This window comes from Mirounga angustirostris, unplaced genomic scaffold (genome assembly GCF_029215605.1).
Source record: "Mirounga angustirostris isolate CCGP_5_RB_7025 unplaced genomic scaffold, mMirAng1.0.hap1 SCAF_10, whole genome shotgun sequence".
Lineage (NCBI taxonomy): Eukaryota > Metazoa > Chordata > Mammalia > Carnivora > Phocidae > Mirounga > Mirounga angustirostris.
In genome coordinates this window covers 93,359,248-93,377,226 of record NW_026991718.1, presented here as the reverse complement: position 1 = coordinate 93,377,226, position 17,979 = coordinate 93,359,248, and the positions used below count along the sequence as shown (strand labels likewise).

Here is a 17,979-nt window from a genome sequence, read left to right as displayed (position 1 = left end):
GACATTGGCCAGGGTTTGTAGGGGCCCATAACCCCAGCCAGAACTCCCATCAACTCAGCTGCATTCACTAAGAATTAGGTGGCCTTGAGTAATTCCAGAGGCGAGCAGATTTCCTCCGACAGATTTCCACAAAGTGGACTTCTGACACCCTCAGCCTTGCTTGCTGCGGGGCTTAGCGAGACCATCCTGGTTTCACATACGGCTTTCCCTCTCTTCCCAGTGAGGCTTTCTTTTACATAATATTGCCCATCTTGGGGTACTTTGCAGAGTTTTGTCACCTATTTAGCAGAACTTGACTCTATACTAATGAAAGAGCAATCGGGGCCAGACAGTATAGAATGCATACAGTGCAATGTGCATTCACTCATTTCTGAAGATCTGTGAGATGTCTGTTCCTTGCAAGTGCTGAGCTAGATGCCCCCACGATGAGGTGAAAGTGAGGTGAATGATGCAGGCACTGCGTCGTAGTCTGAGGCTACTACTGACCTTCTGAGGATAGGGATCGGTGGCCATCTAGCAGGATCACCTGCTTCCCGACTGCGGTTGACCACGGGGTAACTGAAACCACGGGAAGCGAAACCGTGGATACGGGGGCGGGGGGGGACTACTATACACAATAGCCGGGACTGGACTCCTACCTCTAGGAGCATCCTTCCCACCATCCCCTTCCTGAGCTCACCCCCTCCCACTCCCCCTCTTCTCTCCACTCTGCCTCCCTGAGTGCTCTGTGCTGGCACTCCTGCCTCCAGGCCTTTGCACCTGCTGTTCCTTCTCTCAGGAAGGCTCTTCCCTCAGATCACTACATGGCTCCCGCTCTCCCTCCCCTCAGGTCTTTACTCCCTGAGCCTTCCTTTGTCCCCTCTCCCCGCCCCACCTTTGCCTGACTTGGGTTTTTCTCTTAAGCAGTTCTCATTATCCAACATGCTGTATATTTACTTATTTATCACTTGAATATAAGCTTCACAGTGGCAGGATGTGCGTCTGTTTGGGCTCCTACTGTTTCCCCTGCACCCAGAACAGTGCTGGGCACATAAAGAATGTTCAGTAAATATTAGTAGAATTCACTGTTGAACGAGTAACAACAGAGGTAATTAAAAATGAAATTCGGTCACATTCTGGTCAAGCAAATAGGTGATAGGTAATAACTGATACAGTTCAGTACTGTGCTGAGCGTAGCACAGACTCTTGTCATGATGTTTGTCCTTTAAGGCCTCAGGGGTCCCTGGGACTCATCACCTCCTTCCCCAAGAATTAGCTTTAAGTCTGGGCAAACAGAAGGTGCTCGGCACCGGTCTTTTCCCCCCTGTGCACACATGTGGTATCCATTAGCAGTGATGGGAACGACAAACCCACATCCAGAAAAGAGGGAAACCCACATGATCAGTGTGCCCCCAGCGCCGAAGAAGTGATGTTTCTGGTTCCAAGACACGTGGCATTAAAATAAAATAAGACTTAAAATACCAATAAATGTTCTTGGTCCTCCAAGAATGCATCAGATTTTCAGCGATCACCTGGAACTAACAGAGGGCCTTACTGTTCTCCAGGTAAGAAAGCGTTTATTCAAACAGTTTTCAGTGAAGAGTTAGCCAATGTAAACACCCAAAGAGCTCCTCTCCTAAAAGGAGATTCAATTAAGCATCAGGGCAATTGGACGGAGACCATGTTGAACACCGAGGTGGCCTGTTTTTCTGGTCATTATTAATCTAGAAACCTTAATGATGCACAACGTTTGTGGTATTGTCTCCCCAAATGTAATTTGTTTATGCAGCAGTTCAGTTAATCCTGCAATCTGTTTTTCTCAAATGAGGGCAGATAATGGAGACACCGTTCTTTACAAGTCTTCAGGCTTTTAAATTCTGATAAAATCAGGATTCTTCACTGGGTCTTGCCCCAGCTCTGAATTAAACCACTTTAAATGTAATTATGAAAACTGGCCTTACATCAGGAACATCCATTTAAAAAATTGATTGGCCAGGCTGTTCCACGAGGCATTTTATGAGCAAACGATTGCAAAGGGGCCAGAACTGTAATTTATAAAGGCAAAAAAGCAGGTAAATACTTTATTAGTGGTAATGAGAGGGTTTCCAGCTAACTGAATCTTTTCTTTCCTCCCTAGCTACTTCATGGAGCCATGGTGCATGGCCCTCTTTCACGATCGTTTTATTGATCTAAGGAAAGAGTTACGCCAGATCTTGACCTCCAAGGAGGTAAGAGTGATTAATAGATATGTGAGTTAGTCCTTGAAAATTACAAGCAGTTTATAGTCGTTGATCATTTAGACTTTTCTCTACATTCCCCTTTTTGGTTTTACTTTCAAAACCAACTATACTTCCTATAAACACACTATGGAGTATTCGAACACAGACAGTGATATTTCAGGAAAAGTGGATTATTTAAATCCTTTTATGAGAGGCAGATTTTTCTTTCCTTTTTACACATAACTGTATTTCCATTTTCAGCTAACAGGCAGTGTCGACTGGAAACTGGATCTGAGCTTTATCTTGTTCTCAAGAATGAACATTGCATTCCTTTAGTTTCTGCCCATACTTGCCAGCCATTCACTAAACGTGTGTGTGTGTGCGCACGCGTGCATGCATGCGTGTGTTGCTACAAAAATGTAAAGGGAAGACATAAGCTGTCCAAACACACCCCTTTAATAACCAAAACTTCTTTCTCAAAGTGATAATTAACTGGAAGTTAGGCTACATTTCCCAAAGTCTGCATGCTCAGCAAGAAATTTGACTGTGCAATGTAAATAGTGAAATATTTGTGAAACTTTAAATTAAATTCTTTCATTCAACACTAGAGTCCTTACTGGAGCTGTGGAACATTAGCATCTATGCTCAAAAAGTGGTCAGATATCCATCCTAGATTCTCCCTCGCTCCACTCAGACAAGGGCTGGGACACAACTTAGCTTCACTGTGTTTTTCTGTCTAAATGGTCAAGTCCTGTGACTCTGTTACCACTTCCACTTGAGAGCACCTGTGCCCCTCGAAAGTTCCCATGGTGTGGGCCGCCATATTGGGTAGCGCAGATACAGATCCTGTGCTGAGTCCCTACTGCATGCACCACCTCGCTTAGCCATAACAAGAGCCATTCAGGACACACTACTGTCATAGTTTTGACTTTACCAATGAGGGGGCTAAAGCCGAAAGATTTTAAAGGACCTGTCATGGGTTACACAGCTAGTCTGTGGCCAGCAAGCTTCAAACTCAAGGATCTCTCGCTCTGAAGCCAGGAACATAGGCACTGAGCCATATGGACTAAACTGTGTGGCTTGGTACCTTCTCTTCATAGTCTGCCCCCTTTTCAGTTTTATGCCTGGTGTCCAAGATGGGAAATTGAAATAATTGTACTAATCTGAAGCAGGTTCAGATTGGGAAAACCAGGTTTAAAATATAAACCAAACTCAGTTGTCTTTAGGGTCCACACAGATAGGAACCAGGCAGGTAAATGTACATGAGGGTGGCAGAAGGGACTATGACCATGCAAGGGTCATCCACTGCTAAAGTCACTCAAATTTGAATAAATGCTACAGGTCAAACAGGTCCTTGCACTTCATGCTAAAACTGTGAGGGAGCAGCTCAGGTTGAAACACGAGCTCAAGTTGTAAGCCTGGTGCTTACTGCATTTCACTCAATTCCTTAGGTCCCTCTCTTCCTCTCAAATGTATTCTGCAGCTCATTACTGCATCATAGTGAAGACTCATTAGTTTTCTAGTTATCCCATCAAAACTCTGTGCCTAAATCCTTGTAAACCCCAGAATCGAGCTCCTCAGTTAATATTTCACACAGAGCCAAGGGGGTTTAGGCACCAAGCTTAAAAGGGAAGCTTTCCTCTCACCCTTCCAAGTAAACTACCAAGCCCAGCAATAGTCACTTTTCATGGCCTTCACTGAGACACCCTCAACCTTTTATCCAGGAACAGCCACCTGCTCTGGGTCAGTTTGTTATGTGTGAAGTCAGCATGGACAACAGGCCCTTTCAGTAGACCAGAAGGGACCATGAACATTTGTGGAAGACACACTAAGGGCTCCCCCACCATTCTTGTGGTTTTTCTAGATTTCCAGAAAGTGAAACCTCTGGAAGAAAAGCCTCCACTGGGGGCTTGTGCTCTGTTCTACATTTCCATTTGTCAAGTAGGCAAGGCCACAGGAAGAGGTGGTGCATGCAGGGGTGTCTGCCTCTAGCTCAGATCCCTGTGGAGCAGGGATGACCTGTTCCCATCTCAGAGAGCTGTGGGAGGAGTGAGGGAGGAAATGTGTGCAAGTAAAAGGCACGGAAGAACATCTCCCAGGAAGTGCTGGCCCCCACAAGTAACGGTGGTGGAGACTGGCTGGCAGTGGAAACAGTACTTGTACAAGCAGACATGCAGGAGTTCATTTAAGAGTCTGGCAATAGGAAAATAAAGAGATAGCCTTCACTAAAGAATAATGGTAATTCTTTTTCTCAAAGATTGAGATGATGTAACCCATTTCATTTCACTTTCTAGCTTGTCTTTAGGAAAGTACAGCAGTCCAGTCCCATTAACTATGATATCCTATAACTCTCCCTCCACATGAAGAGGAAGGAATAAAAGATTATTATCTTTGTTATTATAAGCCATCTCAAATTTATGTATCATTTATTTTAAAAACAAGCCCATTGTAAGACTTCACAAGTCCTTTGGTGGAAGTAAAGAGGAACATACTATAAATCCATTGGCACTGCATTTAGCTGTGCCTTAAGCCAAAGAGTCACTGACCAAAGTGATATTTTGTATGGTTAAGATCATTCTTCAAAAAGATAATAATTATAAACATATATGCACCTAACAACAAAAGCCCAATATATATAAAGCAAAAGTTGATAGAACTGAAAGAAGAAGTGGTTCTAAAATAAGAGCTGGGGAATTCAATATCTCACTTTCAATAATGGACAGAACAACCAGATAGAAGATCAGTAAGGAAATAGGGGACTTAGACAACACTATAAACCAAATAGACCTAACAGATAAACATAAAACACTCTACTCAACAACAGCAGAAGGCACATTTTTCTTAAGCATACATGGAACATTCTCCAAGAGAGGCCATATGTTGGGCCAAAAGACAAGTGTCAATAAATTTTAAAGGATTTAAATCATACAAAATATATTCTCCAACTGCAATGGAATAAAACTAGAAATAACAGAAGGAAATAATTTCAGAAAATTGTGGAAATTAAACACAGACTCTTAAGAAATTTCTTTGATTTTAAAGAAGAAATCAAATGAGATATTATAAATACTTAGAAACAAATGAAAACAAAACCACAACATACCAAAAGTAATGGGATACAGCTAAAGCAGTTTTCAGAGGGAAATTTGTAGCTATAAATGCCTGGAGTTGTAAAAAGGAAATATCTCAAATCACTAACCTAATTTTATACCTTAAGGAAACTAAACTAAACCCCACGCTAGCAGAAGGAAGGAAATTATAAAAATTAAAGTAGAGATGAATGAAATAGGGAGTAGAAAACCAACAGAGAAAATTGGTGAAATCAAGAAGTTCTTTGAAAAGATCAACAAAATTAACAAATCTTTAGCTAGACTAAGGATAAAAACTCTAATTACTAAAATCAGAAATGAAAGTGGGATGGGTGCGGGCGCCTGGGTGGCTCAGTCGTTAAGCGTCTGCCTTCGGCTCAGGTCATGATCCCAGGGTCCTGGGATCGAGTCCCACATCGGGCTCCCTCCTCGGGGGGGGGGCCTGCTTCTCCCTCTCCCCCTCCCGCTGCTTGTGTTCCTGCTCTCGCTATCTCTGTCTCTGTCAAATAAATAAATAAAATCTTAAAAAAAAAAAAAGAAAAGAAAGTGGGATGGGTGCTTGGGTGGCTCAGTCAGTTAAGTGTCTGACTCTTGATTTCAGCTCAGGTCATGATCAGGGTCGTGAGATCGAGTCCCAACTGGCACTACGCACTGGGCATGGAGTCTGCTTAAGGTTCTCCCTTTCCCTCTCCCTCTCTTAAAGAAAAAAAAAAAGAAGAAGAAGAAGAAGAAGAAATGAAAGTGGGAACATTTCTGCTGATCTTACAGAAATAACAAAGGATTATAAGAGAATACTGTGAACAACTGTATGCCAACCAACTAGATAACTTGGATGAAATGGACAAATTTCTAGGAACATACAAACTACAAAACTGATGTAAAAGAAATTAAAAAAAATCTCAACAGACCTATAATAAGTAAAGGTATTGACTCAGCAATCAAAAACCTCATGACAAAGAAAAGCTCAAGGCCAGATGGCTTGTGGGCAAATTCTACCAAACATTTAAAGAATTAACAGTAATCCTTCTCTAACTTCTCAAAAAAATGAAGGGAAAGGAATACCTTCCAGCCCATTCTTTGAAGCCAGCATTACCCTGATACCAAAGTCAAAGACATCAAAAGGGAAGAGAACTACAGACCAATATCCCTTATGAATTTAGGCCCAAAAATCTTCAATAGAATACTAGTCAACTAAATCCAGCAGTATATCAAAAGGATTATACACCATGGCCAACTTAGATTTACCCCAGGAATGTAAGAGTGGTTCACCATATAAAAATCAATCAGTGTAATATACCACATTAATAGAATGGAGAAAAAAATGCTGTCATCTCTGTTGAAACAGAAGAAGCATTTGACTAAATCAAACATTCTTTCATGGTAAAACACACACACACAAAACAAAACAAAACAAAACAAAACAAAACCTAGGAATAAAAGGGAACTGCCCCAACCTGATAAAGGATATTTATGAAAAACCTATAGCTAATATCGCATTCAGTGAAAGACTGAAAGCTTTAGCTCTGGGATCTGGGACAAGACAGGGATGCCTGCTTTTACCACTTACATTCAACATTGTACTGGAAGTTCTAGCCAGAACAATTAGGCAGGAAAAAGAATCAAAAGGCATCCACATTGGGAAGGAAGAAGTAAAACCATATTCTGAGATGCCATGATCTTATATGTAGAAAATCTGAAAGAATCCACAAAATACTAGAGCTAATAAATGAATTAAGCAAGGCTAGAGGATACAATATCAACACACATTCATCAGTTGTCTACATTAGCAATGAATAATCCAAGAGTGGAATTTTAAGAAAACAATTCTATATACAGTAGTATCAAAAAGAATAAAATACTTGGGAATAAATTTAAACAGGTGTAAGATTTGTACCCTGAAAACCTGAAGACATTTCTAAAAGAAATTAAAGCAGAACTAAATAAATGGAAAGACATTTGTATTCATGAATTGGAGACTTAATATAGTTAAAATGGCAGCACTCCCCAAAGCAATGTACACATTTAATGCAATCTTATCAAAATCCCAGTGGCATCTTTTGCAGAAATGGAAAAATTCATAGGAAATGCAAGAGACTCCAAATAGCCAAAACAATCTTGGAAATAAAAAAAAAAAAAAGTTGAAGGACTTACACTTTGTAATCTGAAAACTTAATATAATTCAGTAGTAACCAGGACAGCATGGTACTTACATAAGGACAGATATATAGGACAATGGAATAAAATTGATAATCCAAAAGTAAAACCGTTTACATGGAAAGATTTATATCATTAATCATTAGGGAAATGCAAATCAGAACTACAATGGGATACCACTTCACACACACTAGGATGGCTATTGTAAAAAGAAAAAGGAAATAACAAGTGTTGGCACTAGATAGTCACACTGGAGGGAGATGGTCACACTGAGGGGGGGAGATGGTCACACTGGGGGGGAGATGGTCACACTGGAGGGGGAGATGGTCACACTGAGGGGGGATGGTAACACTGAGGGGAGATAGTCACACTGAGGGGGGAGATGGTCACATGATGGGGGGAGATTGTCACACTGAGAGGGGAGATGGTCATACTGCAGGGGGGAGATGGTCACACTGAGGGGGGAAATGGTCACACTGAGGGGGGAAGATGGTCACACGGGAGGGGGAGATCGTCACACTGGGGGGGAGATAGTCACACTGGGGGGGAGATGGTCACACTGAGGGGGGAGATGGTCACACTGAGAGGGAGATGGTCACATTGAGGGGGGGAGATTGTCACATGGGGAGAGATGGTCACACTGGAGGGGGAGATGGTCACACTGAGAGGGGAGATGGTCACACGGGAAGGGGAGATCGTCACACTGGGGGGGGAGATAGTCACACTGGGGGGGAGATGGTCACAGGAGGGGGAGATCGTCACACTGAGGGGGGGAGATAGTCACACTGGGGGGGGGAGATGGTCACACTGAGGGGGGAGATGGTCACATGATGGGGGGAGATTGTCACACTGAGAGGGGAGATGGTCATACTGCAGGGGGGAGATGGTCACACTGAGGGGGGAAATGGTCACACTGAGGGGGGAAGATGGTCACATGGGAGAAGAAGGTCACACTGTAGGGGGCGGTGGTCACACTGAGGGGGGAGATGATCACACAGGAGGGGGAGATCGTCACACTGGGGGGGAGATAGTCACACTGGGGGGGAGATGGTCACACTGAGAGGGAGATGGTCACATTGGGGGGGGAGATTGTCACATGGAGAGAGATGGTCACACTGGAGGGGGAGATGGTCACACTGAGAGGGGAGATGGTCACACGGGAAGGGGAGATCGTCACACTGGGGGGGAGATAGTCACACTGGGGGGGAGATGGTCACAGGAGGGGGAGATCGTCACACTGAGGGGGGGAGATAGTCACACTGGGGGGGAGATGGTCACACTGAGGAGGGGAGATGGTCACACTGAGAGGGAGATGGTCACATTGGGGGGGGAGATTGTCACATGGAGAGAGATGGTCACACTGGAGGGGGAAATGGTCACACCGAGGGAGGGAGATGGTCACACTGAGAGGGGAGATGGTCACATGAGGGGGAGATGGTCATACAGAGAGGACACACTATGAAAGACAAATGCACAAAAATCTGTTTACAATCTAGAGCAGTATTTGTCTTAGATAAAAGCTCCATTTTGTGATTTTATAGTATTTATCCCATTGTCAGAACAGTTCCATACATCATGAGCCCCAAATCTTCTACAATTTTTGTAAAGTCATTTTTGCTTGATATAATTCTCTGAAAAACTAAGGAATCTTGTGGAATATACGCTTGGGGACATGCTAGCAGCACTCAAATGTTTCAGCACCTCTAATATGAAGTCCTGGGCATCGGGTGCCTTTTTCTCTGTCACTGTTTTGTGGAGCTGATACAAATCTGAAGTCCTCTGAGCCCTACTGACTGTTCTTCCAAGTGAAGTGTGTGTAATCTCCAACACCTGGTAGTGTCTCACTTAAATAATCAAATGATAATTCTGTTATGCTTCCATATCAGTTAAGCCTATTTTCCTATCTATAAAATTCTTACTATTAATAAATTAATGATCCATTGGAACTCTGCAAGTCATCTACTTTTTTCCTGTTCAAAATAAAAACTTTTGGAAGTTCAGGTAAATATACCATCAAAGTCCCTGTGACTCTTCTGTTTGGGGATTTTGGAATGACTGTGGCGTTCAGAACGCACTCAGCTCAAACCTTGGTGACGTGCATAACAACCTCCTATCAATGGGCAGGTGTCTGATGAAGCAAATAGAGTAAAATGTTAGCCGTGGAACCCAGTGGTGTGTGCGCACTGGTGCTAATTGTACAATTCAGTCCACTTGCCTCTGTTTGAATATTTTTATAATGAAATGTTGGGAAAACCCCTGCTATATTACAGATATGTCCAGCATATCTCAACTTTCAATAACTATTCTCTCTGAGCCTTATCTTTAAAGATGTCGATGAAATTTGACTTACTAAGAATTTAAGGGTTTTTAAATCCTATTTCTTGACAGGACTGTAACCACGTGAAACATCTAGAAGTTTTCATGTAAAAATGTTTAATAACTTCCTTTCTTATTTTTAAAACAAGTGTGAGCTACAGATAATTTTTATCCGAGTATTAAGAACTTAAAATTACTATTCTTGCTGAACCTTGAGAACATAACACCAAGTGAAGTAGGCCAGTCACAAGAAGACAAATGCTGTTTGATCCCACTTATATGAAGTACCCAGAGTAGTAAACTCACACACAGAAAGTAGAATTACATGGCACAGTTCTGTATTCATTCTTATATATGTGTCCTGAGTTTCGATTTAAATAAATTATCCTTTATATTTTTAAAAAATGGTTAAAGCGGTAAATCTTATGTGCATTTTGCCACAATTAAAAATAAAAAATTTAAAAAGCTAGGGGGGAAAAGACCATCCTTGGGAAGGTGAGCACTCTTTTTAATTTTAGTGAAACTGCCCTCTTATTGTCCGAGTAATTTCTGTTATCTGGCCTCTTCCTGTATTTTCCAGGAGGAAGAACTTCCTTCCATAGAACAGTTAGCCCGGCAGATAGAAGATGAGGAAATTAACCTGAAGGAGAAGCCCCGGAAATATCTCAAAAGAGTCTACCAGGAAACCATCTACAAGTCCCTGGTGGAGAAGAGCATTCTTGACTACCTGCACTATAATCACTACCACCTGCCCATGTACGCGTGGCCAGGCATCATTTAGTTGTGGCCACGGCCTCCACTTTATTGTGTTCACACGTGGAGTTCGGGGACGTGCTCGTATAAATAGGAAACCTCCTGAAGCCTGGCTTGACAACCGAGCACCATCGTGGTTTTGGGACGTCCTTTCCACTTCCACGAACGTCTGTAGTTTTCTATCGTCCCAGTAGGTGGCGCACGGCCGTGGGTCTCTATTCTGGGGCAGGGAGACGCTTCTGAACGCCAGGCATGTTCCAGGGCAGAATAATCCATTTCAGCAATAAAATGGGATGCACTGTGTAAGACTCGTTTTTACGTTGGGTGTGATTCTGATAGATTTCCTGAAATGCTCTGCCGCCAATTTTCTCAGTTCTTCACCTGTTTACCCAGTAATACTCCTGGGTGAGAAAAAAGAAAACCATGTGCCCAGTATGGAAAATCGGTGAAACAGACGATGAGGAATTAGCCCTGTAATCCAACAACATAAGAACTGTTGACATGAACTTTGAAAATGAGGCAGCTGTTATTACAATTTCTGTATTGTAACGTTGTAGGTTATAAGAACAAAAACTCAAAGATCACACAGGCTCACATGCAGGTTTTAGATGAGAAAATAGTAGTGGGAAATCAATGTACTTCCTTTCCTTTGACCCTTCACACTGTTGCTTTGCATGGGGCCTCTGGTACATGTCACCTGTAATATGGCTCAGAAACCCTTTTTCTTATAAATAAAGCAAATTTAGTGCTCACTAGAAAACGTATGGATGCAGGAACAACAATAGTTTTCGTTTATTTGGATCTCTTTTAATAGATGGCGTGACACAATTCACGACTGAATTTTTGATCAGCAGGGCTTAAAATTGTTTTTCATGGATGCAATTCTAGTTTTTCAATTTTTTTTTTTTGCATTTATGTTAACATTAGGCCAAAGTCGGCACAATTACAAGGGTCACACAGCTATTAGGATGGAAAATCATAGTTGGTGTTACAGAATTATATACCCCTTATCAAAAAGAAAATTGTTCCAGAATGCTAGGTTTGGTTTTTCTGAGGCAGGCAAAAGCAAGCAATACGGTCCACTAATTCCTTCACATGTATGTTTTACACAAATGTGCATGGGTCATTTAGAGGGAGGCCCAGCTTCAGCCACATGCTACAAACTGTGTAACTTGGAGAACAATCCCTACTGGTTGGCTCTTCAAACTGCAAACCAACACACGTGGAACCATATTTCAGGGCTGGCGAATAAGGCAGCTTGAGGATCTATCCCCCACCCTTTTGCCCCCTTCCCCTGAGAGGTCCTGGGTCAAATTCATCAGCAAAAGGAGCGAGTTTCTGTGACAGGCCCTGGGACCCTTGGGTGGAGACTAACAGAAACCACCTCAAAGGATCAACAGTTAGGATTTCTGTGATCAAGTATTACCATTAAAAGCCTTCTAGTCACACAAATGCGACCCCACATGACAATGCTGACCTTAAAATGGAATCATGCATTCATGTGATAGTAAGTTTTTCTTTGCTGCTTTTTAAAAAGTAGGCTGGGATTTGAAAAATGTGCAGAATGGGTTTTAGTCTACAAAATGTCTGATGGGGTCATTCTCATTGTCATCCCATATTCACTAAGTGAGTAATTTCTTGGGTCTGGGCAGGAACTTCAGCATCTCTGTGTGGACTTCAGCATTTTACCACCCAGGGACAACTTTTCTAAGAGTAAGAGAAGAACCCAAGGGTCATTGATTTGGGCTTGACATTGGCTGTGTTAAGGGCTTCGAGAGAATATTTACTCCTCACTGATGATAAAGCCTGGCCAAAGAAAGGGCCTCAAAGAGAACAATATTTGGACTTCTCTGTGCGTGCTCAGGCATAGATTCTGTAGAGACAGATGAATGCATGAAGTCCCTGCCTATTTCAGCATTTGCTCTTGAGCTGGGGACATCTTGGGCTCAAAGGCTGATCTTGGAATTCTATAGTTTTGAACAAGGCACAGTGACAAGAAAACACCAAAGTTAATTTCCCCAAGTTTTGTTCCCGCCAATCACATGCACCTGACTATATGCTTCACAGAGGCCTCTAATGCTGGTATGTGGGTGTGTGATAGAGTATACCCACCCCCTTTCCCCAAATGGCTCTTGTATGACACCCAAATATCACAGGAAGGCCAAAGAAAAATAAAAGACAAGCTGATAGAGGAAAGGGAGCACTGCATGGAGGAGAAAATGTAAAGCCAGCCAGTCAATATTTACCCTTAGAAGAGTGTGTGTGTATGAGAGAGAGAGAGAGGGAGGGAGAGAGAGTGCACCCCGCACCGGCTGAGGGAGCGCTAGCCAAGAAGCAGGGAGAGGGGCTTGAAAGTGGCCGCTTGTGAGGAGCTGTTGATTGTTTTCTGGTTGAGAGAAGAGGTGATGATAAGGCTGGGATGCAGCGAGCGCCGGCCGGGGCAGCGAGCCGGCAGCTGTATGCTAATGCTCACAGAAACCAAGCCTCCGCATTCCCCATTAAAGCCGGCGGCCAGGAGGCCACACATCACTGAACAAATAGGCTCTCTCTAGACAAATAAAATAACACACGTTGGCCTGCGGGGAGGGGGGAGAGCTAGAGGGGGAGAAGGGTGGGGGGAGAGGGGAAGGGAAAAGAGATGGGGAGAGGAGAGCCGGGGAGGAGAGGGAGGACCGGCCGACGGGAGGGGAGAGGAGAGAGAAAGCGGGGGGGGGGGGGGGGGGGGGGGGGGGGGGGGGGGGGGGAGCTGCAGGCAGAGAACCAGAGAGAAAAAAGGAGAGAGTCTAAGGGAGAGAGAGTTGAGGGGGGTGGCGAGACAGAGAGTGGGACCTGGGGTGTGGGGGCGAGAGTCAGGATGTGAGAGACAGGAGGGAGGCGTGGGGAAAGAGGCAAGGGGAGTAGAAGAAGGAGGAAAGGGGGCACAGGAGGGACGGGAGTGGGACAGAGGAGGAGGGAGGCCAGAGATAGGAGTCGCAGGGAGCGAGAGGGGGGTAGGAAAGGGATAGTGGGCGCGGGGACTGAACACTTACACCCAAACCCCAAAGCAGCCACAAGAAAGGGAGAGCTGAGGCCAAGGCGAAGTGTGCGCCCCTTCTGGCCCGCAGGGGCCTGGTCACCTCTTGGTCCCCCCTGGGCCAGGCGACGAGGAGTAGGATCGGAGTCCCGTGGCCTTTCCGGTCAGTTTTTGCTGGGGGTGCTGTCGCTGCCTTTTCTGAGACGGCGGCGCGCGGGCAGTGGGGCCGCCGCTTCACAGGTGCAAGCAGTTCCCTCGTGCGCCCCCACGTTCAATGTCATCCCGGTCCGCTCAGTGCCGTTCCAGCTTTAACTGGCATAATTCTCTGCTTACGGCTTTTCCACATTTTCTGGCTTTGCCAATACCACCCTTCCCGTCGCGGGGCCCGGGAGCCTCTGGCCCCCCTCCCCTCCCACAGGGTCCCACCCGAGGCAAAAACAAACAGCCCCGAGGGCACTTCACGGAGCGTGCGGTGGCCCCGACGGCACACTGGGATAAAAGAGGCGGCCAACCACCCCGTCGGCCCCCGGCCGAATAATGGGTGCGCAGCAGATTGCCAGGGGCACTCGAAACTCGAGGGGAGGGAAATACTTGAGCGCGGTCCCTCCCCGCGCCCTGCGGAAGGCGCAGCCTCGCGGATTCTCCCTTGTTCGCTCTCTTTCATGCACTCTTCTTTTGTGTGGAATTATTTAAACGAGAGATCCATGGCAGCTTTATGCTAATGTGCCGAACAAAGGCAACGGCCCGCGGGCGGGGGCCGGGAAGGTGCCTGGAGGCCGGACCGGGCCGGGCGGGGCGGCGGGCGGGCGGGCTGCGCGTGTCTCTCGCGTGCCCCTGGGACTGACACAACAACCCCTCATTCCTGCAAACACAAAGCCTCTCCCCGGCTCGGGCCCCGCGCTCGCCCCGCGCACTGGGGCGCGGGCCCCTCCGGGACCTGACGGCGGGTTCGGCGGCGGTAACGCGCGGTTCAGGCCGGGTCGAGGCTGGTGGGCAGGGAGGCCTGGGGTGGGGCTTCTGTGAGTCCCGGAGAGGGGTCCCCAGCAGAGTGGGGCTAGGGGTGTTGGCGGGGGAGCGCTGTCAACCCCCTCTCGCCCCTCCCAGTGTCTCTAAACGCGCTGTGCGGTAGGATTGCGGACCCTCCAGTCTCCGCCTCTCGGGAGCTCAGTGGCCGCCTGGACAACTCGACACCCCACCAGGCAATTCCTAGGCCGAAATCCCCCGCTTTGGCGCCTATATCCAAGCTTCGCGCTTTCAAGAAACTCCCCGGGGCTAGACTCTTGAGCTGGGGTTCGCAGTGAACCCCGGCGCGCTCCCCGACGGCTACCTGAGACACCAGCACCAAAAAAAAAAAAAAAAAAAAATTTTTTTTTGAGCGCCTGCGGCCGTCAAAGGAAGAACCCGCAGCGGGGTCTGCAAGGACCAGAAGCAATGAGACTGCCGAATGTTTCCAAAGCGCTGCCAGGACCGACCCCACAGGAAGGGGAGGAGTCTCCCGAGGCCTGGGAAGGACACTTCGGGGACCTGCCTTGGATCCCCATGCTCGCCGACTCCGGTGAAGCTCCTCTGGAGGGAGGCAAAGCATGCTCAGTGTTTCCCCGACCCAACTCCACGCGGCGCCCACTCGGAATCTCTGCGTAAAGGCCGGCCGCCGGGGCACAGCGTGATGGCGCTTTGCCCTTCCCAGAAGAAGACAAATGTTTTGACCCGAAGTCCCCATAGGGATGGGGGACTGCAGGCGCGCAGATTTTGAGAAATGAGATCACTCAGAAGACAACGGAAACTTACGAGCAGGTGCAAGGCTGTACCTACGTGGAGGTTGCTGGTGTGTGCGTGCGCCCTCAGTCTAATTCTTCCCCAGTCCTGAGACATGGAATTAGTTTCTAATACCAGCATCTTTCAAGTTTCTATTTATTTTGACCGTACTGGTCTGAAAACAGATTTCACTTTCCCTGACAAGACTAAAAACCACAAACTAAGCAAAAGATCCACTGAATCTCAGTATCTCAATAGTGTTCAATAGATTCTCTGGGCTTAATACAGAACCCGTTTGAATTCGCAGCATTCAGGAAGGATTTTGCTTTGGTTTGGTTTTTTTGCCCCCCCCCCCCGCACTCTTTACAATTATGGGTGTTGTTATTTTTAAAGGATTCACAAGGTGACTAACTCGCTGTTATCTGTTGAATGAAAGCAGTGTTACACATGCAAGACCAAATACCCGGCAGTCAGTTGAGGACGGCAGGCCGAGCCCCCGCCCTATTATTCCACAATCCAGATGGGATTCGTGATTAGAAAATAAAATTGGCCAAAGCTGTCCCGGAATCCCTCTCTTACTTCTAATTTCATCGGCAGTATTAATCAGCGCTCAAAAGAGCAAAGGAAACAACATCAGTTACTTTTAGATTGAAACATATTTATGAATTTTAGATAAACTCATTTTAGAATTTCTAACTTTTTTGAGGACTAGCATTCACCGCAGTTAGCATTTTTTAAAAGGAGGGTGAGAGCTTTCAAGATATATTCCATTATATGTATTCTTCTCTTTTAGGTCTGAGTTAAAAAAAAGATCACAAACATAAAATCATCAAACATCTTTCCTTTTGATTAACCAACTTGATTAACCCTTTGATTAACTAAGCCCAACAATTGTCTCCATTACAACTTATTACTCATGTGGATTCTAAAAAAAAAAAAAAAAAAAAGAGTCTGCTTAATTTCCCCGCCAGGGTATTTTTAGAGGGAAAATCCAAAAACAATTAAATACCTTCAGTGGCATTAAGCATAAGCAAAACTCAGCACCATCTATATAGGAGCACAGAGCTTTCCAGAAAAAAATGTCCATTTCCTTCTCTCTCAATAAAGTGACATTTTCCTCACAACATAATGACATTTTCTGCAGCTTTGATTTGTTCCCTAGTGATGGGTGATCAGGCCCACTATGCACTCTTGGGGTTCTGCCCCGGTCCCCCGGAGATTTTGTGTTTCCTTGGGGCTGGGCTGGGAAGAGGATGAAGGCAAAGGGCCCGATCTGGGTCCAAACGGGGCTGCCGGGGTGGTGGGTAGGGGGTTGTGAGTGTGTGGATCTTCGCTGTTGTCTCTTCCTGGTGGCAAGGGGGGAGGCAGCTTGTCCTCTCCGAGGCCGCAGCCTGCCTCTGAGGACAGATTGCCCCCACCTCCCCCCGGCCGGCAGCACGCGTCTCTTTTGCGTCCAGATTGGCCGCGACCGGCGCTCAATAGCCGGAGGTTAATTTCCTTCACAAAGGTGAAGGGGGCACGGCTCCGGGGGGGCCCTCGCGCCCAGACAGGCGGCCCCTTTATTCCGCTGCGCCTTGATTGGAGCCCTTGATTTAGCATCTGATGTCAGCCGGCAGACAAAATGCCCGCTCCGAATGAAAATGCATGAGGCGGCGCAAGGAGAGCGGAAACCAACTTCAGCCGGGCGCACGCGGCCGACCGCGCGTTTCGGCCTTTGGCCAACTCCTTCCGAATCAGCCCAGCCCAGCGCCTCGCGGAGGCTGAGTGGCCTGGGCCGGGCTCCTCTAAGGATGCCAATCCTTGAGCCTCGGAGAACTTTAAAAAAAGAAAGAAAGAAAGAAAGAAAGAAAAGAAAAGAAAAAAGAAAGTTCAGAAATTCATGTTTCTTTTGGAACCCAGCCTAACTTGCCCCCCGCCCCCCGCGCCCCGCCCCTGGGCTGCGTCTGCTAGCGATTAAAGAAGTGCGGTGCCAACTGTTTCTAAAACTCGAGATAAAATCTTCCAGACGCACGCGGGCGCACGAAGGCCGCGAACGCAAACATCGCCCCGGCTGCAGCCAGAAGGCCAGATCCTCTACCCAAGTTTGGAACCCCAGGGTCCCATTTTCGCTTGGGTCCTGGGTCCCGTGGCCCACCCGGCCGAGGCTCTCGGCCGCCCGGGCTTTGCCGCTATTTTCGATTTTTGATTATTTCCCAAACACCAGGCGGAGTCCCTGCGCCTCCCCCGACCCCTCTCCCGCCCCAGCAGCCGCACTCAGATCTCCCCCGCGCCTGCTGCTGCCCACCGCCGCCCCTACCCAATCAGCGCGCACAACTTCCCCCTCCGCTCGGGCTCGCGGATTGAACCCTCCTGACATATTTGGGACCATTCTTCTCCTTTGTTGCTATTTTGCTCGCGACCCGCGGGTAATCCCCGCGCGGGAGGGGGGCGTGCATTGTCGTGCTGATGGACGGGCCCATTTGGCGGCTCCGCGCCCCCCGGAGGAGAGACACAAAGCCCAGGCACGTGCGCCTCCCCATAGAGGAGCAGCAGACCGTGAAGGGAGGCGGGGCCGGGCGTGTGCCTGGGCCGGGCGGGGCGGCGGCGCCGGGCGGGGCGGCAGCGGGGCGCGCGCGGGGGCCCCGCGCCCTCAGGTACATCTGCCGCACCTACCGGGCGACCCCCGAGTCCCGGCCCCCTTTTTGCCGCCCCGTCGCCCTCC

General features: G+C 46.9%; 1 protein-coding gene across 1 annotated transcript in view; it reads left to right on the top strand.

Moving 5' to 3' along the window:
• Positions 1-10,605, top strand: part of CFAP61 (cilia and flagella associated protein 61) — a 304,410-nt gene extending 293,805 nt beyond the window's left edge. The window contains exons 26-27 of the mRNA XM_064572747.1: positions 2,117-2,207; positions 10,338-10,605. Of these exons, the coding sequence (XP_064428817.1) occupies positions 2,117-2,207; positions 10,338-10,538 (292 nt within the window). The 3' untranslated portion in view covers positions 10,539-10,605. The remainder of the gene's footprint in view (positions 1-2,116; positions 2,208-10,337) is intronic.
• The last annotated feature ends 7,374 nt before the right edge of the window (positions 10,606-17,979 follow it).